Source organism: Leuciscus leuciscus, assembly GCF_965113295.1.
Source record: "Leuciscus leuciscus genome assembly, chromosome: 17".
Taxonomy (NCBI): Eukaryota; Metazoa; Chordata; class Actinopteri; order Cypriniformes; family Leuciscidae; genus Leuciscus; species Leuciscus leuciscus.
In genome coordinates, this window is record NC_138741.1 from 17,137,621 (window position 1) to 17,162,217 (window position 24,597).

General features: G+C 36.5%; 3 protein-coding genes across 4 annotated transcripts in view; 1 reads left to right on the forward strand and 2 right to left on the reverse strand.

The window, feature by feature from the left end:
• Positions 1-623: 623 nt before the first annotated feature.
• Positions 624-6,902, reverse strand: qrsl1 (glutaminyl-tRNA amidotransferase subunit QRSL1). The gene is made up of 11 exons (XM_082143982.1): positions 6,758-6,902; positions 6,279-6,438; positions 6,099-6,197; positions 5,904-6,000; positions 5,572-5,733; positions 4,470-4,645; positions 4,273-4,385; positions 3,576-3,768; positions 3,296-3,413; positions 1,884-2,089; positions 624-1,515 (listed from the first exon to the last, which is right to left on the reverse strand). Exons 1-11 carry the CDS (start codon positions 6,818-6,820, stop codon positions 1,298-1,300), a joined length of 1,605 nt encoding a protein of 534 aa, XP_082000108.1. The 5' UTR covers positions 6,821-6,902; the 3' UTR covers positions 624-1,297.
• A 34-nt stretch (positions 6,903-6,936) lies between these two features.
• On the forward strand, positions 6,937-13,962 carry rtn4ip1 (reticulon 4 interacting protein 1). Its single transcript, XM_082143984.1, has 9 exons — positions 6,937-7,324; positions 8,510-8,661; positions 8,762-8,830; positions 8,993-9,117; positions 9,748-9,796; positions 9,973-10,109; positions 10,204-10,387; positions 11,589-11,681; positions 13,759-13,962. The coding sequence occupies exons 1-9, from the start codon at positions 7,093-7,095 to the stop codon at positions 13,879-13,881; spliced, it is 1,164 nt and encodes a 387-aa protein (XP_082000110.1). The 5' UTR covers positions 6,937-7,092; the 3' UTR covers positions 13,882-13,962.
• A 151-nt stretch (positions 13,963-14,113) lies between these two features.
• Positions 14,114-24,597, reverse strand: part of crybg1a (crystallin beta-gamma domain containing 1a) — a 46,529-nt gene continuing 36,045 nt past the window's right edge. For both annotated transcript variants that reach the window (XM_082143980.1, XM_082143981.1), the window contains 12 exons: positions 23,714-23,895; positions 23,460-23,586; positions 23,131-23,276; positions 20,389-20,515; positions 20,239-20,268; positions 19,756-19,868; positions 19,503-19,635; positions 18,745-18,884; positions 18,491-18,614; positions 17,892-18,050; positions 17,618-17,780; positions 14,114-16,183 (listed from right to left, as the gene is read on the reverse strand). In XM_082143980.1, coding sequence (XP_082000106.1) covers positions 16,095-16,183; positions 17,618-17,780; positions 17,892-18,050; positions 18,491-18,614; positions 18,745-18,884; positions 19,503-19,635; positions 19,756-19,868; positions 20,239-20,268; positions 20,389-20,515; positions 23,131-23,276; positions 23,460-23,586; positions 23,714-23,895 — 1,533 coding nt within the window. In that variant the 3' untranslated portion in view covers positions 14,114-16,094. The remainder of the gene's footprint in view (positions 16,184-17,617; positions 17,781-17,891; positions 18,051-18,490; positions 18,615-18,744; positions 18,885-19,502; positions 19,636-19,755; positions 19,869-20,238; positions 20,269-20,388; positions 20,516-23,130; positions 23,277-23,459; positions 23,587-23,713; positions 23,896-24,597) is intronic.

Genomic DNA, 24,597 nt, shown 5'->3' on the forward strand with positions numbered 1-24,597 from the left:
TTGACTAAATTAGATACACCAGCTTCCTGTGATGCTGCTGAGATAATCACATTAAGTTTTAATGAAATAAAGAGCACACTTCCAGCTTCTTCATACAATACACAAAATTAAGCTTTGTCCAAGGATAAATCTATAATTCACATTCTTTCATTTGTGTGAAGATGTTGTTTAACAGTGTTGAATATGATTGTGATTATACAATTCAACACACTATTTTGTTAACTTAACCATCTTAATGTAAGAACAATTAAGAGTAAAAAAAGTTTCACAACACAATTTGTGATGTGCTGGAGAGACAATAATTCACGGCCAACTCCCTTTATTCAGTTAATAACCTTAACCATGAAAAGAAATTATAAATAACGACTTCAAACTCAAGACATAACTGTAGCTCATTTCCGGCCTAAGTACCTAAGTATTGTCATACGTTAGAAACAGGATGTGTGCACTTTCATGGACTGGTTAAACAGCTCTACACCTGCGGTTTTGCTTGCAAACTTCTGCTTTGGTTGTGGTACAAACTGAATTCAATGTGGTTCTGTTGGAGACCTGCAACCATTCTCTTTGAATACAAGCTTGCCCATATTGTCTGATTGTATAAATGAGAATTATTTTACCTTCACTCAAGTTTTTCCTAACTGATTTATTTTTATGCTTTCACAATATCTGAAAAGTAACCACAGCTGCAGCAAAAGCTGCAATATAAGGATTGCAGTAGGTCATTTTTAAGATCACAGTAAGTTTAGAACACAATGCTATATTTAATTTAAAAAAATTAATATTGATATTCCTCATTAAGAAAGAAAAAAAGAACTTGCTTAAAACAGCTGTTTTTAATCTCATATAGATTTAAAAATACAGTGTGGCAAAAAACTATGTGTTATGTGTATGTGAGTTTATATGTTATTTAATTCAATTAAATTATCACATATAATTGATTTATTAAAATTGGAATATTTTTCCCAAATACGGTTTACACTTTATTGTCTCCATAATGTTTGACAAATAAAATATTGTTACAAAATAAAAAATAGAGATATTTGCATTTTTATCTTTTATCAGCAGTAGTGAATTTAATTCAGTGGCTCCACTTATGCCAATCCTGCAGAATAAATGTCACTTGAATTTCGAGAAGCAAAGGAGAATGAATGATGCAGCCCAAAGTCCAAAATAGAGATTCCATATAGATCCAGTGTGCTGTTACAGCTTTTGCTGTACATTCTACAACAAATACTAAATTACACCGTCAAAGGTTTCATTTTCTCCTAACTCTACCAGTTCAGTCTTTGTGTTTTGGTTATAATCCTACTGTATGTGTCCTTTCTCTGACTGATTGGTCCAGCTCTCTCTTATTTGAGTCTTCATGAAAACGGACCAATGGGAAGTTGAGTTGTTGCTCCATCCAGTGGGCTACTGTCAACAACTTCCAGTCCTGTAGTGTCTGACCAATCAGCTGCAGGCCAATGGGAAGACCTCGGGGTGAAAGGGCTGTTGGGACTGTCACAGCAGGCACACCTGTGGAGGAAATACATATTAACAAGGAAGGATACATATTGTATAGGACTTATTTTGGCTTAGAAAAAGATCACAAGAAGATGGATGAACTTTGGATTTGTTGGTTCATTGACCCATTAAACTCAGCTGTGAGTTTGTTTATACTGCTTCAGGACACAACCCTGCTGTACACATAGGTCATTTAGCTGGAGTTCACACGTCCTTGACGATTGTTGTGATCATGCAAAACTCCCTGATTGACCTCAAAACAGGTGATAAACAAACCACATCTGCACATCTAAAGCCAGATATGGACATGCAGCACCTCTATGGAATCTCACTCCAGTGAGAGGAGCAATTTCTCTCTCATATCCACTTCCTGTGCATACCTGCAATGTTGACAGGCTGGGTGAAGACATCCTCCTGAGCACTGCGTGTTCGGTTGTCTTCCTGTATGAAGTCAGAGTAGCGGGCTGAATCGCTCAGCGTTGTGGGTGTGAGGAGAACGTCAATGCCAGAGCGGAACACGGTTTTAAAATCTTCAGTGATAAGACGACGGATTTGCTGAGCCTTCACAAAGTAACGCTCATAATTCCTGCGAAGACAGGGTTGTGAAGATTTGAAACGCTGATATCTGTAACCACTCAGTGAGAGCAAAACCAAGGGTTGGATTGATAAAAAATGTTTTTACCATGGTAAATTTTGGAAGAGCTACTTTTTTTTTGTACTAGTATACAATGCCAACCTTCAATGTTCTGCATATTGAAAAATTCTGTATAAGTGATTAACATTTCTTTTTTGGCATACAGTTTCCTAACAAAAAAAAGTGCAGGCCATGTAGTAATAATAATCACTTCTGCAGGTAGCTAAGACTCAAATTGGGAACTAATGTACACTACTGTTCAATAGTTTGGCATCGGTAAGATTTTTAAAGAAGTCTCTTGTGCTCACCAAGACTGCATTTATTTGATCAAAAATACAGTAAAAACTACAGAGCCTCTAAAGGGACTTGGTGATGGAAAAAATATGAGATGGGAGGAAAAAAATATATTTCAATGTTTTTGCGTTCCCCTGAGAAACTTTGCATTTGCTCACAAAGAATTCAAATGTTTTGCAAGCGAACACAAAGTGTATTGGGGGAACGCAAACATTTTGCGAGAGCATTGCCATAATTTTTCCTCTCATCTCATATTTTTTCCACCACCATGTCCCTTTAGGGGCTCCATAAAAAACAGTAAGAGTGTGAAACATTTGTTCAATTAAAAATAACTGTTCTCTGTTTTAATATATTTTAAAATGTAATTTATCCCTGCAATGGCAAAGCTGAATTTTAAGCAGCCATTATTCCAGTCACATGATCCTATGGAAATAATTCTAATATGCTGATTTGGTGCTTAAGAAACGTTTCCTCTTATCAATAACATTCTTATCAATGTTGAAAACAGTTGTGCTGTTTAATATTTTTGTGGAAACTGTGATACAGTTTAATTTCCGGAAACATTGCAAAATAGAATTATTTGAAATTGTACTTTTTTATCAGTTTAATGCATCTTTGCTGAATAAAATTATTAATTTCTTTAAAAAACAAAAACAAATCGTACTGACCCCAAACTTTTAAACATCTGTCTAACTATAATGTCAATGATAATGTAGTACCGATGCATTAGTAGAAACTAAGCAAGTGAGCAAATTTGTGCATCTTTAAATAGAGTGTGCATGAGAGGGGCTATACAAACGATGAATAAAGTATAAGTGTTAAACGGATCTGAGACAATCGTGGTTCTGTTTTTGTGGCCCTCACGATTTCAGTAGGAAGTAGTTCCCTGAGAGGATTCTTCTGCGGACCACATTGTTGAAGCCTTCATGTCGTGTGGTGGCGTACATGGCATCTGTGGAGCTGTCAACTGCACTGCGATGGCCTGAGGAGAAAAAGGGACAATTTAAAAAAAAAAACTTTGCAAAACTCAAATGTAACATTTTTATTTTGTATTTGTAGCTTTAAAATTACACCTACATTTTAAACCCACCATGTAGGTCTAATTGTTATATGATGGTTTTGGAAATGTTTAGGCTTTAAATACCGTATTCAAGCCCATCGAAACGTGCCATGTTTGATGCAACCTCACAGCAACATAGGACGTGGTAACAGACGATGGAGTGCTGCGTGTGTGGAAGAGATACTTCTTGTACCCGCGCCCCTGCCTGCTCAAACATGGCTGCGACTCGACTCCACTGGGCAAGAGTGTCCTTAGACAGGCCCGGAGCATGATATTCCTAACATCATAGAAACTCTATTACAATATCATACAAACATTGCTGAATCTTACAATCAAATTTATTTCACCCCAAAAATCTGAAAAAAAAGGAAAATGAAGACCATTTTTGCATTGTGATAGTATTATGACAGTTAAGCATATTTTGCCCCATATTCTCATTACAGTCGTGAGAAACAAACATAATGCAGTAAAGTCCATTTCATTACTGTATTACAGTAATCCTTCCTGGACACAAATTTAATTTAAAGGAAGTAATTACTATTGTGATAAATACTTAACATTTGAATTGACAAATTTACTATGCAAATTAAGTTTTTTTTTTTTACATTTCAGTTACATAATAAATATATATTTATATTTCTTATATATGTATATGGTAAGATAATTTGTCCAACTTTACAAACAATGCTTGTTTGAATATTTGAGTTACCAGGCTAGACCCTTCTGATGTTAACCACACTGAGCTGCTGTCACCCAGTGGATGGTCTGAAGGCAGCTTTACCTTTGGTATGCCAACACATATGTCTCTAATGTCAAAGTGTTCAGGAAGGCTAGGTGGGGTGTTGGGTGCCTGGACAGTTGTTGAGTCTCTCTCATCTCGGCCCTGCAGAATCCCTGAAAAACAAAACCACCCAAAAACGTAAAGTACAAATTGAAATCAGTGACTCTCTCATATGTTAATGATGAAAGATCTCCTACTCAAGACAGTGGCAGCATCATGGACATTCCTGGTCATGATTCCCGGCACGTCCATTGAGTTGACCAGAGGGATGAGGCCGTGACGAGAGAGTAGGCCGTAAGAGGGTTTCAGAGCCACGACCCCACAGAGAGAACCAGGGTTTCGTGTAGAACCTCCTGTATCAGATCCCAAGGCTCTAAGAGAATTGATTTATTTATGAATTCTAACAATGCATGAACATGAACAAATGTGAAAAAAATCACTCACTGGTCTTGACTAAATTAATTTTGTAACTTTAATAAGGATGTTTAAGTTTAATTTATACAGTGAAGACTATGCAGTGTTATTTTACATTTGCTTACTTTATCAAATTTCTGTACCTGAAAACTACTGTCAGCACTACCTGAAAAACACAGTTTCACAGTATCTTTGTTACATTTTATTTATTTTGAGCTTTTGCTTGTAATTTGTTTATTTGTTTTTATTTTACTACTGACTGTTTACTTGTCTTTAATGTTTTTAATTTACATTTATTGTAGCTAGTAGTTTTAGTTGTGGTATTGAAATTGGAATAGAGTACTAATTTTACTAATACTAATTTTCACTAGTATCTAAAGTTTTGGTGTCATTACTGCCTGTTTTTGCAAAAAAGAGTTTAATGGTCGGTAAAACATATTTATGGCTGATACATCTTCTGAAGTTACCGGCCATTGGCAGGTGTGGCAAAGAGTTTTATGCCCATACACATTGTAAATGAAGCCTTATGTAATAATGTGTTTTTGGTCACCCCGTGCACGTGAACATCTATTAATTAAATGCAGAGTATTAAACTGCTAAATAAAAACATTTTGATCAATTAGTCACTTATAAAGTGTCAGAAAGATCAAAAGAGGAAATGAGTTATGTCTACATCTGTTCTGGAATGAATGCTAATATATTAGATAATATAATATATTGTTTCAGATATACAGAGAACTATTCCTCTGCTTTCATCTGGGAGCACTTGCTCAAATATGTGAACTGGGCTTTATGAACATGCTCGTATTGAAACGAAAGTCCAGGTGTATTTTTGACTGGTGAATGCTGTAGTATGCAGAATTATATGGAGAGTTTTACACTCACAGGAAGCTGCTGAGAGAAGCCACTGCCGCTGCACTACCTCCTGAACTTCCTCCTGTGATTGTCCAATCAGAATCTGGATCTTCTTTGCTCTGCTCACGGTATTGGGTTGCATAGCTCCATGGGTTACGAACTGGACCGAACACCCCATCCGTACTGCCAGATCTTAAGAGAGAGAGAGACAGAGGAAATGCTCAGACTTGCAGAGCAGACACAATCTGTTCAATCTCTTCAACTATGTACAGTATCATTGCTGAAAAAACAAAACATTAATATATCTTACTGACCCCAAACTTTTGAAAAGCAGTGTAGGTGCACACTTGGAGAGATCTTACCCCATTGCGAACTCATCTAAATTAGTTTTTCCAACAAGAACTGCTCCTTGATCCAGCAGCTTCTGCACAACTGTAGCATTGAATGGAGGAACGTAACCTACAAATCCAAACAGACTAAATGTAAACCGCTCACAAATCACCAGTGACACCGTAAAGGTGTCTATGCTTCAATCTTGTTATTGTATTTTAGCTGACCTTTAAGCATGCTTGAAGCACAGGTGGTCTCGATGTTATCCGTGCAGAAGTTGTCTTTTACAGAGAAGGGAATGCCGTCCAGAGGACCAAGAGGTTTGCCTTACAAGAAAAAACATAGAGCACATGGAAATTATTATTCAGCCATGAATTAAATATACATTTTATGTGACACATACATACCTGTGCTGAGCCTAATGTCTGCTCTCTGTGCTTGTTCCATGGCCGTCTCCTCTGTAATGGTGATATAAGCATTCAGATAACGTGTCCTTTGTATTTGGTTGATGCACTTTTTGCAGAGCTCGGTGGCAGACACCCTTCCATCCCTCAGTGCCTGGGACACCTGTAGTAGGCAGACAATGTGGCTTTTTATTTTATTAGGTAATTATATAAATGCATGTATCCATGTATCTGAATATTAAGCTAAAAGCTCATTACACCCTGCTGTAAAACAGCCTATAGTTACTGCTTTGCTGGTCCTAGAAGGTCTAACAGTTACCAGCTATGTCAGACTGTTTTATAGGCTGAATTTAGAAGGGTTTTGAGTTGAAACATTAAGTAACACAGCGCCAAGAAAAACAGCGCGGTGAATCCTTATAAAGTTCAATTCTTGGCTACAATTAAGCGATATAAATTAATTTAAGGTTAAAATAAGCACAGACCTCTCTAATGGACAGGCCGAGCATCGCTGTTGCCGGACGAAACGCCGCACTGGAGGCTGACATGACACTTTCTGTTGACCCCGCTGACGTTCCATCACCTCTGCTCTCTGATTGGTCAATCGAAAAGCAATGTGGCTTGTGATTGGTTCAGTGCGTCGAGTGAAAGTTCACCGGATTGTTTTGACTTTGCAGGACAAGAGACGCGCTTTCGCTGCACTTGTGAGTGTGCAATCAAGCAGTAATAGGTTTTATTCCTAATCGATGAAGGGCTTATGAGACTGTAAGAAATAGCCTCGGGAGGAGAGCCCTGGAATATTTTTTATGATTGATCAATCATGCTCTTGTGTAGACGGTGGTTGGTGTGCTCGCTTAGGGGTCAGTATAGGAGCTTCAGTTTCTCAGCCTCCCGCAGGACTGTGATGCCCGCATGGGTCATCGACAAATACGGGAAAAACGAGGTGTTGCGGTTCACTAAGAATGCGGCGCTTCCGATCATCCACTATCCCAATGAAGTGATCGTGAAGGTGCACGCTGCGGGTATAAACCCCATCGACATCAGTATGAGGGGTATGTGACCATCACATCACATCACTTAATGATATCATTCTGTTTATATCATGTGTCATTTATATTGTGTAGAATGAATGATTGTAGGCATCTTACATGGTTCAGAAAAGTTTGTCACTTTCAGATATGACATAAGTAAGTGAGGGACAAATGACCACCATATTTCATGAAGAAAATGTTTGACTTTGAACTGTAGCATGCAATATCATAATTGTGAATTGCTTAGTCATTATGAGCTGTCATTAGTGGTGCTTGCTAAATAAAATCATTTAAAATATCAAAAAACACATATAAAATACTATTTCTAACTGACTGTAACATGGTGATTTTAAATGATTTTATATATACATACATGTATACATGTACATAGTTTTAGTAATGTTAGTACTTCAACGTACTTACATTTTTTTTTATTTTAGCTAGTAAGTTGTCAAGGCAACATTTCTAAAAAAATTTTTTACGTTTTTTTTTATCTAGTCTTTATATTTTATTTTAGCTTAATTTTAAATAACACAGCGTTTTCTAAAATATTTAGTTTTAGTTAACAATAACTGGTTAAAGTATTTCAAAGTAAATCTCAACACAGTGATCAGGACATGTATCGTCCTGTAGCAGTTTGTTTTCCAAAAAAGCTAAATATATTCATATGAATTATTATTAAACCTCAATAATTTTCCAACTTTAGCATTTTAGTCAAAAGACCTTAGCAATGCCCTAGCAACCATCAAAAACTCTAGCATCTGCAGAGCAACAAGCTTTTTGAAGAGGTTTGCAGACTTTGCATGGTCAGGCACTATTTGTAGATACTTCAGAAATGGTTAAAATTTAGTTGCACAGATTTTGATTTTCAGAACAATAAGATGAAGTGTTTCAAGGGCACGTGCAAGGTTTTTTAAAAGGTATAGTTATTGAATCATTTATTTTTCAGACATTAAGTATCTACAATCAATCTATATCAGTGGCTCTTATGCAACTGCCTAGTGAATATGCAAAGTCAAAAACATACCACGTTATTGTGAAAGGATGACTCACAAGGCCTGTTGGGACCAGCCTGACTGGGTCTTTAACGCCATAAATTAAACAATAAACATGTATTTCATTTTAAAATGTTCAATAAATAAATTAAAAATATTTTCTGGTAAGAGTTTATAGTGTACTTAATAAAGTCTTTTATGTTTCCCAAAGGTGGTTATGGAGCAGCTACTATGGCCATGAAACGTGATCCACTGAACATAAACCAGGCAGGCAGTGAGTTTCCTCTAATCCTGGGGCGGGATGTATCTGGAGAGATCATGGAATGTGGCCTGGATGTAAAGTACTTTAAACCAGGAGATGAGGTGCTCTATTCAGTTATTATTCTATATAATATCATAACTGTATATACATATATACACACAATGTCCAATAATTACCCTAAAGTCTGTTTTTCTCTGTTAGGTGTGGGCCGCTGTCCCTCCATGGAAGCAGGGCGGCCTGGCAGAGTTTGTAGTGCTTAGTGCCAATGAGGTAAAATTTAATTTCATGTTTTGTTGTATAAACGGATAAAAGCATTCATTCACATGTAGAGAACAGTCCAGCAGTTTTGACACGTCACATGACAATTGTTGTCCTTTAGATAATTACATTACTCCTCCGTAGAGAAGTTCATTGTGCATCTCTGCTATTTAGGTGTCCCATAAACCCAAATCCCTCAGGCATGTTGAAGCAGCATCCATCCCGTATGTGGCTGCAACGGCCTGGTCTGCCATCGTCAACACCGGTGGCCTGAACAAAGACAACTGTGCTAAGAAACGGCAAGTACTTGTTTGTTCAGGTTCATCTTTCAGTGATTGTACAATATTGTCCGTTGCTCCTGTTGAGGCGAGTGGGAGTAGGTCTTTGTTTCGTCCAGTTAATAGGCTTATCTCACATAGAATCATATTTTTGATATTTCCTTGTTGTGAAAAGATGATTTATGGTGAAAAATTATATATGTATATATATCATGACTCCTTTAAACTAAAAATACTTGTTGTTCCTTTCTGCTTTTTGCTTTGTCTTGTTCTGTATCTAGTTTAATTTCCAGCCTCCAGTTGGTCTTATTTTTTTCTGTTAATAATGCCCTCATAGTATTAACTGAATTAGCATGTACAAAAATTAGATTAGGCATCTCAAAACAAATTACATAATGACATTAATTACCACATTGAAGCATGTATTTACAAATTTGCTACATTATTTAGAAGATCATTCTTATTTAAAGACAACTGTACTTTATATGCTGAAAGTTCTTCTTTGCTTTCGACCCTGTGATCTCAGCAACACTTGAACACACCAACGGTGATTTCAAATAATTCATACCTATGTTAGAGGCTTAGATGAATCATAATAGATGTACAGTTGTTTAAGACTGACTGTAATGGAACTATCCTTTCCTCATACAGCGTTCTGATCCTGGGAGGATCAGGAGGAGTGGGGACCTTTGCTATACAGGTGATGATGATAATTCTTTGCATGTAAGATTTTTTTTAGCATTTTGCATAATTTAAAAAATTTTTTGGAAACAATTTCAAATTAGTTAATAAGTAATAAAACACATAATCATTTGTGTGTAACACCACTGTATAATTGACATTTTGATTAAGATGTTGGATTTTACTTCTCTACAGATGATAAAGGCCTGGGGCGCCCATGTGACTGTAACATGTTCCCAGAATGCAGAGCGGCTGGTGAGAGATCTGGGTGCTGATGATGTCGTGGACTACACTGCTGGACCGGTTGAAAAGCAACTACAGACTTTAGAAAAGTTCGTTTTTGGGCAACCAGTCAGTGACTTTTTTTTTAAATGGAACTTGTGATGGAAGTTGAGTTTATATCTTTTGTCTCTTTCTCTCTTTCAGGTTTGATTTGATTTTAGACAATATTGGTGGTGAAACTGAGAAATGGGCACTAGATCTTCTGAAACCCTGGAATGGTGCTAAATATGTTACTCTATTAACACCGTTCCTGCATAACACAGACCAACTGGGCCTAGCAGACGGGATGATGCAGTCTGGAGTCACCATAGGATGCAAAGTGCTGAAGGTAGAGACTTCCTGTCCATGTGCTGGTGAAAAACATCTAGAAATCTAGTTTCTTCTGGCACAGAGGCTCATTTTTAATGGTTTATCAGTTTATAACCATGACCTTTCAAATGGATGTATGTGTGGGTGAATTAGCAGCTTGTATGAATCACTTAAGTTCCTCAAAAACATCGAGAGACTTCAGGAAAAAGAAACCAAGTTCCCTCACCCTACAAACCAGACTTTCTTATATTTCTTTTATACAGTATACACACACTACAGTTCAAACGTTTGAGGTTGATAAGATTGTTTAATATTTTTGAAAGACATCTCTTATGTTCATCAAGGCTGCATTAATGTGTTCATAAATACAGTAAAACAGTAATATTGTGAAATATTATTACAAATTAAAATAACTGTTCTCTATTTTAATATATTTTAAAATGTAATTTATTCCTGTGATGGCAAGGCTGAATTTTCAGCATCATTACTCCAGTCTTCAGAGTCACATGATCCTTCAGAAATCATTCTAATATGCTGATTTAGTGCTTAAGAAACATTTCTTAGTATCAATGTTGAAAACAGTTATGCTGTCTTTAAAAATTTTGATGAATAGAAAGTACAAAAGAACAGTATTCATTTGAAATATAAAGCTTTTGTAACATAATATATATCTTTTAGTGTTTTTTTTTTTAAACAATTGAATGCATCCTTGGTGAATAAAAGTGTTCTTTCAAAACATTTTGTATACTGCAGTATGTAGATTTTTTGTAAAGTTTTTTTTGTGTGGTTAGTCTGAACACTGTTCTTGCAGAGGTTCATGTTTCAGGAAATCCACACCACTGAATTTCAGCAGGAAATCGACACCCCTGTTCTGCTTTTCTGGCATTTAACCCACAGAAAAAAATTCAGTGGAAGCAAGAACATCTCTACAAAGTCACAAATCTACTTGATCGAATATTGATCTAGAAATTATTATTAGCATTTCATTATCAAATACACTTTCATTTCACTGCAATGACCCATTATTGCTTTACACCACCTTGTCCTGTGGCGTAGGGAAAGAAGTGATTTAATGAATGAAAATATACTGATCCAGAATGAAGGAGTGTAGAAGTGTCAGGAACCTAAACCTGATTACCTGACATCATTTCATTCGTTAGTCAAGCTATAAATGTGGAGGTAGAAGATTGCTCAGTACTAATTCTTTCTCTCTTTCTCAGCACCTCAGGAAAGGAGTGCACTATCGCTGGGGTTTCTTTGCTCCAAGTGGCTCAACGCTGGATGACATCAGCGAAATGGTTGATTCTGGAAAGGTACATCAGACTGAGTGTATTTGATGTGTGTGAGATGGAAAAATGCTGCCTCCGCAGGCAGGTAGGAGGGCAACAAGCCATGTTTGAATCCAATGATCATATCACATCCTGTCTACTGACGGAAATACCGTCATCTGATTGATTTTTGAAGGCAGCATAGATGTATCCTTTGATATCCCACAATCCTGTGCTTTCTATTCCGTGACAGTTGAGCTAAAAAAAAATAAAGATGGCATCTGACAGTTGCAGTGGTCAGTTGTTTTTGACCAACACTTTCCACTTTTGATGTCATTTCTAGTGAGAAATTAGTATTGCAGTAATTAAATATTTGCTTAGCTATCTCCAAAGCTCTCTGTTTTGCTGTAGTTCAGTAAGCCCTTACGCTTCCTCAATCTGAAATCAGTTTTGTGAGGTATCTTCACACTGCCTGAAAAGTCATTGCCTAATAGGGCAGCGAGGCAACAAGTCAGCCACCTAAGCTTTCTCCTTCCCATATCTTCAGTCAGTTCTCTTAACGTCGGCTTGTATACGTTATTCTCAGTTGTGGCACTTTGTTTGCACTGACGGTGATTAGCAGCAACTGTAACTTAACTAAACATAGAAATAAAATAAATAGCATCTACTTCCCCTGCAGATTTGAACTTTTAGCAGGAAGAAAAATGACTCCATGTCAAAATAGAATGACATCTTAACTTTACCAGCAATACATCTGTAATCACAGTTGCACATTTACCTATGACTCCAAGTCTTTTGCAGTTTGCTTGAAAACAGAAACGGGACAGAACAGTCATTATGCATTATGTTATGACAACTTGACTGTTCCATGGCGGGAACAACAGCATGAAGGGCCACATCATCACGATAGATGTCAGATATAGCAAACACTGTAACAGACATAAACACAAGACAGACGCGTTATTGAAAGAGAAGTTATGGAGCTCTGGGATTTATGAATTTAATATCAGACATTAAAGAAGAGAAAGAAACCAAAAAGAACATTATTAAAGTTACCATTATTTGAATATATCCTTTAAACTTTAATGTTAATCAGCATTTAAGGGAGCTTTTTCTATATTGGAAAGCATAAAAACATTTTTTTTTAAGTTAGAAACTTGTCACATCTAAGTAAACATACATAGTGATACAGAGAGCAACAGACAGGAAATGTATCTCATCTTATTTCCTTTAAAGCATTGTGGTGTTGTGCCTGCATGTTCTGTTTGTTTGGTAACCAGGCATGTTTATATTTTCATCTCAACTAACAAAGATTGTGGTCAGTGAGGGTTAGTTTAGATAAGATGTTCTCTTTTAAAGTTCATGAGAATACGATGATATATATATATATATATATATGAAGAGTTCAGATGCAAAAGCCTCTAAGTACCATCTGAAATTTTCTTCTAGAATGGTCATTTTTATCAAGCTCGTATATTTAAGTTCAGTAATTTCACCTAAATGACAATTAATAGGTCATTTTCATTGCCATTTAAGTGAAATTACTGAACTTAAATATACAAGCTTGATAAAAATGACCATTCTAGAAGAAAATTTCAGATGGTACTTAGAGGCTTTTGCATCTGAACTCTTCATATATATAAATAATACAAAACAATACTTGGCCCGACTTTTGGTCTGATTTGTAAGTGACCTGTGTTAGAAGTTTAATTTATTTATTTGTTCTTTTTAGTGGTTATTCTTATTGTAATTATAATGAATCAGTTGACTTTTGATAATGAGTTCAGCAGATCTTATATTTTTTCCAAGGTGCCATAAACTCTTTACAGAGACAGACAGTTCCGGTAGCAAGTCGTGCTCAAGGGCATGATGGTGAAGACAATAACTTAAATCTTGTGTGGGTCCAACCAGCAGCTTTCTGTTTACTTGCTCAGAATACTAATCTCTACACCACATCCCACCCACAACAAAACTACTACACCCACTATGACTCTAGCATCAACTAATGCAGTACAAGCGCACTTTAAAAGTTGATTTTCAGGCTTTTATATGAATTTTCAGTGAACCTGTAGGTGTTATTTAAAGTTACTTTTAACTTTTGTGATCTGTTGTGTCATTGTAGGTCCGTCCCGTGGTGGAGGAAGTGTTCTCATTTGCTAAGGTGCCTCAAGCCTTTCAGAAAGTAGAGCAGGGTCATGCTCGTGGCAAAACTGTGGTGTCCATCACTGAGGACCAGAAAGAGTGACTATGGCAACCAAAAACCTACTTAAGCTGTTAAACCTGGCACTTTTTTTTAATGTCCGTTGAATTAAAAACATTTATCTAATGGCTAGTGTCTTTATTTTGCATTACAAAATTAGTATTGTGTATATATAGTATATAAAAAATATATTAGTATATATAAAATAAGTCTCTTGTTCATTATTTCAAATATATACATTGCTGTCTTATTCATAAACAATTTGAAAAGCCAAACAAACAATACAAATGTTTTATTCTATATGTAACAGTATATTTTGGAAATCATGAACATAAAAATGCTAAAACAGATGACTAAACATAGATATAGAAAATGTACACACACAAAACCAACTATCAAAAAACTTTATAAAAGAAAATGGAGAGACAGAAAATACTCAGAGCAGAACAGATGATCAAGGATCAGCTGCCTTTCCAATAAATGTGAGTATGTGAACAGGATTGAACTGATGCCAGATCAGCATGAATAGAAGGAAATGTTATATAATTTTCTAATATGTGCAATGGTGTTTCTTTTTTTCTTTTTCTGTTTCTTTTTGCTGATTTAGCAGAATAGTCTCACATGTTAACCACTGTACAGCAAGTGTAAAATAGAGTGAGTAAACATTCAGTGACTTTGAATGGCATATAAATGTTGCCTTACATTCAAGTGAAGTCTGTAATACCTGGAGAAAACTATCCATTTGTATTCTGATTCCTCTCAACAAAAGTGGCTCATCTGGTGCAGGAGCCCTTGAAAGTATGTCATTTATAATGTGCTAATTTTACTCATGAGAGATGAGTTCTGCAGCCAGGATGTTTCGAACCATTAAATGTGGTTAATCACACTAGCCGCAAGAAAATGATGTCATGACTGCTTATAGCACATGAACATGCACAAGCCCTTTACTAGTGAACATCCTGAGATGTGACAAAGTTGAGATGTAAAACAAACAAACAAACAAAAAAACTATTTTAGATCCCTCACAAAATAAGGCACTAGTAAAATATCTACTATATACTATGATGACATATCTACGATTTATGTAATTCTTACAAAAAATAATTTAGTCAATACACAGCAACTCAAGAATTGGAGGAAGCTTTTTGCCCCATTAAGCAAGGGGTAAACTGCGTCAAACTAACTAGCCACACCTTGATTCTTTGCGAATACAAAAAAATGAACAAGGCCCCCTAAAGTGCAGCTACATACAAATCTTAATGCTATTGCACCCCCTTTGGTAATATCATTGCATTGCAAGCAAGTCAGTTATTTGTGTTGCCGGGTCAACAACTAAAAAGTACCAGCACAAAAGACAGTGGGTGCGTCTCATTCAGTTTCCGAGGTCATGACTCAGTATATCGTGTACACAAATTCGGGCACTGGTAAAGACAGTAAGGACCCTGGCTCACTACACATTGGGACATTAATAACTATTGCCTGTGACATGACAACGTCCTCATTGTACAACATCACTAATGGTATTTATGAACAACAGCAGAACTGATATCTTAATCTGATATCTTTTTTAATGTTATTTAAAGTACAGTCTTATAAATTCTTTGCTTGTTACATATACGTGCACCATTTCAGCCGTAGATTACAAACATTAGCTAAATTATGTTCATTATCTAGCGATGTAGTTTATGCTGAAATATAATTAAATAATGGTTTGTATCTTTAAAAACATCTATCTCGTGTCATTATGTGTAGTGAGTTGGCTCGCATGATTTATGTTTTGCGCTTCAGAACTTCTGTTAGTGAGCATCGATGCTCCCTGGTTTTCATGATGCATTGTGGGATGTTTTAGGGAGCGAACGTTTCAGTGCACTGTAAGGATTTTGCTATTGAAACAGCTTTTAAAATGACTGACTCCCTGATCAGTGCCCTGACTACTGAACTAGGGAGCTGATTGAGACGCATCCAGTGAAACTGTGGCAGGTCTTTTTAATGGCCTTGATGTAGTCGATGAACTTCGTTGAATGTCCAAAGACACATCACTCATTTAGAGACCGTAATGTAGATGGATGATTTCAAAAGATTCAGTCCCCAACACATTCTCATCTTGGGTTAACAATCCATCAGTAAGAGAGACTCGTCAGAGTAATTTTTGGGGGTTAAGATTCCCATCATCCTGAAGACTCAGAACAGCCTCAGATCTTTTAGGGGTTCTGCTGAACATCAGGAGTAACAAAATTGGTCTCTGTGTGACTCAAGCACTAAAGGATTTCCACTGTCCATCTCTGGTTGTTTTTCTGCTCATCAAAGGTGTTAAGAATCACCTGGTTTTTATCATACTGTTGGCCACCTGGATGAAGAATAGATTAAGAAGGTCAAATACTTCAAGATTTACTTCAAGAAGTACTAACTTTACTTTAAAAAAAATCCTGATAAAAACATATCATAGTTATTATAGTACACACAAAAATATTAAGCCGCACAACTGTTTTCAACATTGATAATAAGAAACTGTTTTTTTTGAGCAGCAAATCAGCATATTATAATGATTTCAAAAGGATCATGTGACTGAAGACCGGAGTAATGTCTGCTGAAAATTCAGCGTTGCCATTACTGGAATAATATATATATATATTAATATATATATATATATATATATATATATATATATATATTCAATAATAGAAAATTGTATTTTAAAACAAACTGTTGAACAGTAGTGTACGTGTATTTTATAGATGCTTTATATTTACATTATTGCTGTGAGAAATGCAAGGTGATACAAATTGTGAAATGGCAGGATAAGGTACTCAGCCAATCAGATTCGAGAACCAGAACTAAGTGTTGTGTATGTGTGTGTGTGTGTGTGTGTGTGTGTGTGAGAATATATAATATATACTTTTGCCTTGGCCATTTCAGTGCTAATGTGCTAATTCAAGACTGATGAGTGATTTAACGTGTTCCACATTAAGTGACCACTAGATGGCAGCACGGCTACTGCTGAGCTGACTGAAGTTAGGGTGGAGCTCAGGTTACAGTAATTTGAATCACAAACAGCCTCATTCTGGATTCAGACAAACAAAAGGAGCCATACAGCAGTGATCTTTCATCAGAGACTACTGTCTCAGTCCAAATAAATAATTTACCCTCATCTTACTTCTTGTTTGAGGTCCTGATCTCCTTATGCTTTACATGTAAAAAATAATTTTACAAATTGTTCCCTTTAAATACATACAAATTTTTGATCAATGACTTTTCTAATTAATTGTGATGGCTGATAAAAGGATGAATTTTTTTTTTAGATAGAGTAAAGATGGCACACATTTCTAGCCGAAGAAATAATTTAGTGACTTTATACTAGGCAACTCACATTGACCATAGAACTTTTTAAACTTTATGAATTATATCTTTTTTATTATATATTATAACAATACATGTATTTTAATTATATTCATATTTTACTATAATACTTTTAGGAATATTTTAAGCATTTAGATTGCACAGATTCTTTGCCTCTGACAGGATGTTGTGGTATGTATGAGAGGGTCAGTGTAGTTGCCCAAGCAGATCGAGCACAGTTGCTAATAGAAATATCACACAGGTATGAATGTGTCATCAGTAAGAGATTATGAGCTCATCAGTGGAGGGTGCAGTTTTATTACTGACAGATACACAAACACACACGCCCTTTGTGCATGTGAATGTTTCTCTGTTTCATTCCAACCTTTCTGTTTCATTTCTTTTCATTCTGTCTTTCTTCTTTCAAGCATTTGCAAGTACTGACCTTTGACCTCCAGCACAAGGTCGGGCTTGAGGTTGTTGCGAATTATTCCGTCTCCTGTGATGCTCCAGAACTGATTGTCTTTGCCTGGTTCAGGTGAGACATTCAACCTGCAACCTGCCATCACCACACCTCCAGACGTCTCCACACAACAGTCCTCTACCATCTGAAGAGCAAGAGAGAAAGATGCTGGTCATGATCGATAAACAGAGCCATAACAGAGATCACACGTGTACTCAAGTTCAGGTGGAACAGTGTTGATCAAAGTCTCGAGTACCTTGCAGCGCAGTAGTCCGTTCTCATAGACCCAAATCTGCTCTGGACCACCAGATTCCTCCAGCACTTGAACCCGGAGCAGCTTTATATCATCCAGGGGTCCAGACAGAGACATCAAGCACCCTGTCTCTGCACAACGCAGCCGGAAATAAACACGTTTCTATTGAGAAAGACAGAAGATACATGGTTGTGTTTGAGTGATTAAATTAGCTACAGGAGAACTACTGTTGATAAAGATTGACTAAATCTTCTTTCATAAACTTCACTAAACTATGTTTTATTAAGCCATTATGAGGTTTACTGATCTTGTTCTGGATTTACTGGAGTATGTGCACGTTGTAAATGTGTTCGGTTTGCCCTGCCTTCATATGTGCTGTTCCCAAATTATTAACTCTCACGCCTAAGAGCAAAACTATCCAACACCCCTCTGCGTCTGAACACAAACATAGCAAATCATAAGTAATAATGCTTTGAGATGCTTCTGAGAACTAGCAATGTGCTAAATTACTTGTTGGGTTGTCTGAACAACTAGATGGTCATAGTTTGCCATCTCCAACTCTATAAGATGATCTCTAGTAGAGGTGTGCTGGTGTTTTATACCTGTACTAATGGACGAAGAGAGCCAATCTGCTCCCAGCCGCTGAACTTCTGCCAATCACCGATCTCACTGGGATGGAGCAGGACCTGACGGCCACGGAAGTTGCTGTATTCATACAACACCCAGCTGACAACAAAGGTAAATCAATTACTTTTACATTATTTTCACATCCAAATTAATCATAAATGAGACTAAATATCACTAACTTAGGTTTTCTACATCCACAATGAAATCAAATGGGCCAGAAACCACTCACATTCCTCCATTGACCAATAGAGAGTTGACCCGCCCATCAATGCCAGCCAGAGGAAGGTTCAAAACGCCGTCTGTCAGAACTATTTTACGCCCTCTGAAGCCGGATTTACAGAAGAGTGTGATGGAGGGTATAGAAAACTCCTGAGGTAGAGAAACAAAGAACGTGTTTATTATTAAATAAAAATCCAATGATTTAGTCACAGAAACCTTGGTCAAATTAGGTGGTGAGACTGTATTTAATATGACATGACTGAAAACAAGGCTGTCCCTGGAATTGAATATGTTGTACTGTTGTGTACCTGGATTTAGATCTTTCAGTTAACAAAACACTGACTATACTATATCACAAATTCTACAGAAATATTTCCTGTCAACATTTTCATTTTGCTTCACGACAAACATGATACATATTTTATATATGTTTTTGACATTAGACTTTTCTATAGCATATGGTGCAATTATTATTATTTTTAATTCATTGTAGATATTGTTTCCAAGAGCATTGTTCTTGTTATTACAACAAATTCACATCTCTTTTAGCCAGATAAATGTTTAATGTTTAAATCTAAATGTTGGCAAGGGTCAAAAATACATGTACATGACCAATGAAAGTCATTTGTTGTTGCAAGACAGCCCTCGTCTGATAGAGCAAGTGACATTTTCTTGCCTGGCACATCCTCACAGCCTCATTTTCAGTCAGACCAAATTGAATATTAATCTGACAAGCCTAGGGACTCCTGTCATCTTTCCAGTACTCACATGTCCTACACTGTGGAGAGAGCTGATTTTGCAATCTGAGTTGAGTAAACCCATAGCCTCAGGATTGGGGTATTCTCCTTCCTCCAGTACATACATGTTATCAGTGAACTGTGGGCCGTCGAACACCACCCAGCTTCAAGCACAGACATGCACAGAGAATGTATCATTATTTTGAAACACTATCCTATCCTGTTGATTATTTTGAGAAAAGTCCTCATGGAATTTCTTTGATAGCACTGAACTGAGTTCATACCTCCCAGCCAAAACCTTGCAGGACATGGGCTGGAAGCCCTCTGTCAGGAATGCCACACTTTCATCTAAGGCCTGTACTGTTCCCTGGAACCCCAGCTCAGTGAACAACTGCACCTGAGAACCAACAAGAGGCAGAGAGTTTAATCAAAACATCACATTAATGATGCTTCAAAGTTGCTTTTTAATCTAAACTAAAAATAAATCTAGCGGACTAGAATAACAAGATCTTCACACAGTTCAAATTAGGCCTGCCTGGAATCTGTCCGCAGAACTCCACAGAATGTCAATGCCTGTCATTCACGAAGCATCTTGCTGCATGTTCATTTAAAAAATATTCTTATTTGATCATTTTTTCAATGGCCAATAAGAGTTTAATGTCAGCTCCAATTAATTCATATCTGATTAATTCATTCAGATTCACATGTATAGCGTGTGCAGATTCCATGTGGAACAATAACAATTTGTGCATGTCCATTAAACTCACCTTATATCTGGACAGTCCTTCAGCCTGATTCTGAGACAGAAAAATAAAATATAAGATGCCATGGGAATCCAAACACCAGCATGGTTTTATTAAGTAACAATGTAACTGTAACACTGAACAAATAGGGCAGATATTGCAGAAAATGATTACCAAAACCACATGCTGAAGAGACAAGATCTTGAAGTTGCGTGCTCCCCAATCCTCTGGACTGCCGTAGAGACCCTTCTCTAAAACATACAGCTCGCCTGAGAAGTGTTCCTTCTCGAATGCAATCCACCTGTTCAGTCAGATGTTAGAGAATTTCAATGACAGGCTTACTTTGTAACCCACCAGACCTGGGGCCTGATGCAAAAACATTGCGTACGCACAAAAAAGGCATTGAAATGTGCGTATGCAATTCTTTATGCATATATCAGGATTTATAAAAAAATAAATATACAGTAAATATGTGCGCACTGTCCACACACTCTAGTCTAGACCATGCGTATGCACTCTTTAATGACAGCGAAGAGTGCTAGGCGCATGATAATTCCTCTTTAAACTAAACTGCAGAACTCATGTTCTGAGAAAATATTTCTCGCGAGTACAATGATTAATGATGCATATTTTCGTTTTGTGGTAGAAAGCTCCATTGGCCGGTTTAAAAAGGTCCGATGACAATACTGTACAACCACTGCTGCACGGAGGTGTGCTGTTGATGTTGTGTGAAGGCAAATACAATTGTATTCGAAGGATAGAATTTGAAGGAAACTGTAAGAAATTTTTATTTTTTATGACGCACTGAGACAGACAATTGTATTTACACTGAAAAAATAAACGGGCCTATCTGTTTCCATTACAAATATACTGTATAAACAAAATTGCATAAATTTGATTTGTTTAAACCAATTAAAAATACTATTTAGCCAGTGGAAAAGAATGAAAATAACTCTTCTCTGAAAACTTTGTCTGAAAAGTATTTTATATAATTTAGCTTTACGGATTTTTTTTTTATAAAACAAGACAAGGATACTAAATGATTTTTAGCAATGTAATGTGATGGCAGATATGGCATATTTTCTTAATGTCTTACACTGTTAAACATGGTTAAACGTGGATTGGAATACGCATACGGAAATGATATGCAGATAAGGATATGCATAGTAAAACTAGGCATCGTAAGCTCCATACATGGTTATTTCGGGGAGGAAACAGGGTGGAGATGCATATACGCACATGCATACACGCATCTTCTGCTGACTGGGTTTTATAAAGGGAATTTTGTGCAGGTTCTGCTGAACTAAAAATCTAGCTTTTGTGCGCAAGCATACTTTTAGGATGAAAGCTACGTAAAGTTTATATACATGAGGCCCCTGATATCTGTAATATGGACCACATTGACATCCACAAAACTCACAATTTGCCACAAATTTCACATCCAATAAGGAAAATATGGACAGTTGAATGAATCGTTCTCAGACAGTAGGCAAAATGTCACTTACTAATCTTATAAAGTAAACCACAGGCTTTAAATATACAGAAATATTTGTGACAGATACATAAAAAGACACAATGACATTGTGATTCAGTGTTAAAATATGAACACTATTGTTTTACTTATCTCATAATTTATTCATTTCAGTATCATATCATATCACACCCTTGCCAATGATGCAGAGCTACAGTGACACGTGTGTTCTTGAGTTTTATGTGTCTGTTCGAATGTGAACAAGAGAAGAGAGAGACGTGGGGGAGTGTGGGTGTGTTTGCCACACCATGACTAAAAATTGTTTTATTTTTTTTAAGATAATTAGAGTATGAGTCTGCCTCAGGATATATGACACCTCACACTCATGTGCCACTCCTTTCATTAACACTAGAGCAGGTATGAACTTAAACCATGAAACAGCTTTGTAACATACCATTTATCAGAGTTACAGAGTGAATTAAGACTGCTGCATTTTAACACATTCGTTTTAGATCTAGTTTATAGATCTTACAGAGCTAGTTGATGGATTAACTGACAAAATCATCCTCCATTAATCATAAAATAATATATAGAGAGACACACACTACTGTTCAAAAGTTTGGGGTTGGTAAGATTTTATGCTTTTGAAAGAAGTATTTTTCAAAAATATAGAAAAAACAGTAATATTGTGAAATATTATTATAAGTTAAAATAATTGTTTTCTATTTTTTATATATTTTCAAATGTAATTTGTTCCTATGATGGCAAAGCTGAATTTTCTGCATTTATTACTCTTCAGTGCCACGTGATCCTTCATAAATTATTCTAATATGCTGATTTGATGCTCAAGAAACATTTCTTATTATCATCAAGGTTGAAAACAGTTGTGCTGCTTAATATTAATTTTTGGAAACCATGATACTTTTTTTCAGGATTCTTTGATAAATAGAGTTCAAAAGAACTTTTTTCTTATAGAAAACATTTTTAAATTATAAATGTCTTTACTGTCACTTTTTATTAATATAATGCATCCTTGCCGAAGAAAAGAAGAAAAAAAAGAAAAAAAAATCATACTGACCCCAAACCTTTGAACATTAGTGTATATTTGTCTGAGTCTCAAATATCTTTTGCTTCAAAAGTTTGTAATGTTTTGATTCATCTTAAAGTTTGTTAGTTTGGTTAATGACTCTGAATTAGAACCAAGACTTCTAAAAATGTGAGTGGTGACTGTTACACTGAGTTAAATAATGAAAGAATTATCAGTTTTGACTGAACTACTCCTGATTTCATCTCTGTAAGCAGTTGCCCATAAGAGCTAATAAACATTTCACTCACAGATTTACAGCCATACTAAGGTTTTGAAAGAAAGGAAGAAAACGAGAGAGTGATGTCTGAAGGAGGGAGTTTAGATATAGATGGAACTAAAGGAACAAACAGACACTCACACTCCAGAGAGGACTTCCACTGATTGTGTCTTTATGCCAAAGCCAGTGGCTTCCATGTTGATGACAGGTTCCAGCAGGTCCACATTCATCCCTCTCTCAGTGAAATCACGCTCACTGAACATTCTCACGTGAGGAGTAATGAAATCCTACAGAAGGACACAAAACCATGAAATTACTTACAACCTCCTTATTTCAAGAAAACATCAGTGCAAGTCAGAAAAACACAAGGCTTCACATAGTTTATTAATGTGAGGAGGTTATGCTGTAAATTGTTCATTTAATATTAAACTTGAGCTCTTTTGTTTCAGAAATGGTCTCCGTGTACATACTGCTAACACAGGACGTATAGATTGGAGCCTGTCGTCCAGTCCACCCCAGTCAGTGAAGTCTGCATACTCTCCTTCCTCCAGAAGATACTGGTGCCCCTCGAATCCTGGAGCAGAGTATCCTACCCAGCTATGTATGAAAAAAAAACATGAATCACTGTCTGAGCCAGCTAAAGGCAATAAACCAGCAAGAACTGCGACCAACAAAACCAAATCCTACAACGTCAGTCTCACTGTCAAAAAAGGAGTACACTCACAGGCCACTCAGGATCTTCAATGAACCGACAGAACAGAGTCTCTTTCTCCGGGTGTTGTCTGGACTCTCAGTCTCCTCTTCTTCATTTTTCTTCTCCTCTTCCTCTCCTTCATCAAAGTTGTAAATGTCCCTTTCGATCTCTATGTACTCCCCTTGGAACATTGGATTTTCAAAGAGTACTGCCTAATTTCAGACAGAGAAAAACACTTTACAGCTTCCTGCAAAATAATTTTCAGTCAAAAACATGAAGCAACATGAACAATTTAAGCAAGCTGAAGCAGTTCAAGATATCTGTTTAGAGCTTTTATAGTCAGATAAACAATTAAATAGCACAGACAGATGCAATAACGCATCCTGTGTGAACAGGCCTGAACACAACATCCCAGAATATGACCAAATGAAATGCTACAGAGGTCTTAGAGGTCTTTATTTTCATACACCAAAATCCATGACATGTTCAACGTTTGACTGGGGTGTGTTTATGTGTGTGCGTACATTTGTAGGCAGAATATTCTGAATTTTGGGAATTCTTCCTCCAGAGGTGGTGAGGCTCTGGCAAAGACGACTCAAGGCCTGTATACAGCACTCAGAGCCCAGCCAGACATAAGTTCAGGAATGTCAGAAACCTTAGAGGCACAGTTCACGCAAACTAACCCGGCTTCCTTAGTCCATCATATCCTCTGCCATAACCTTTTACTGCTTCTTATAAGTAATATATAGATGTAATTAAATCATTATGAGATCACACGCCTCTGCTGTGAGATACATGTGCAGCCAAAGTTTTTACTGCATCTAACTGTAGTTTCAAAGTCAGACACAATGCTGCTGCTCTTTCACGGCTCAGAAAAAAAACAAAAAAAACAAATGCTGGCAAGGGCTGAGAAA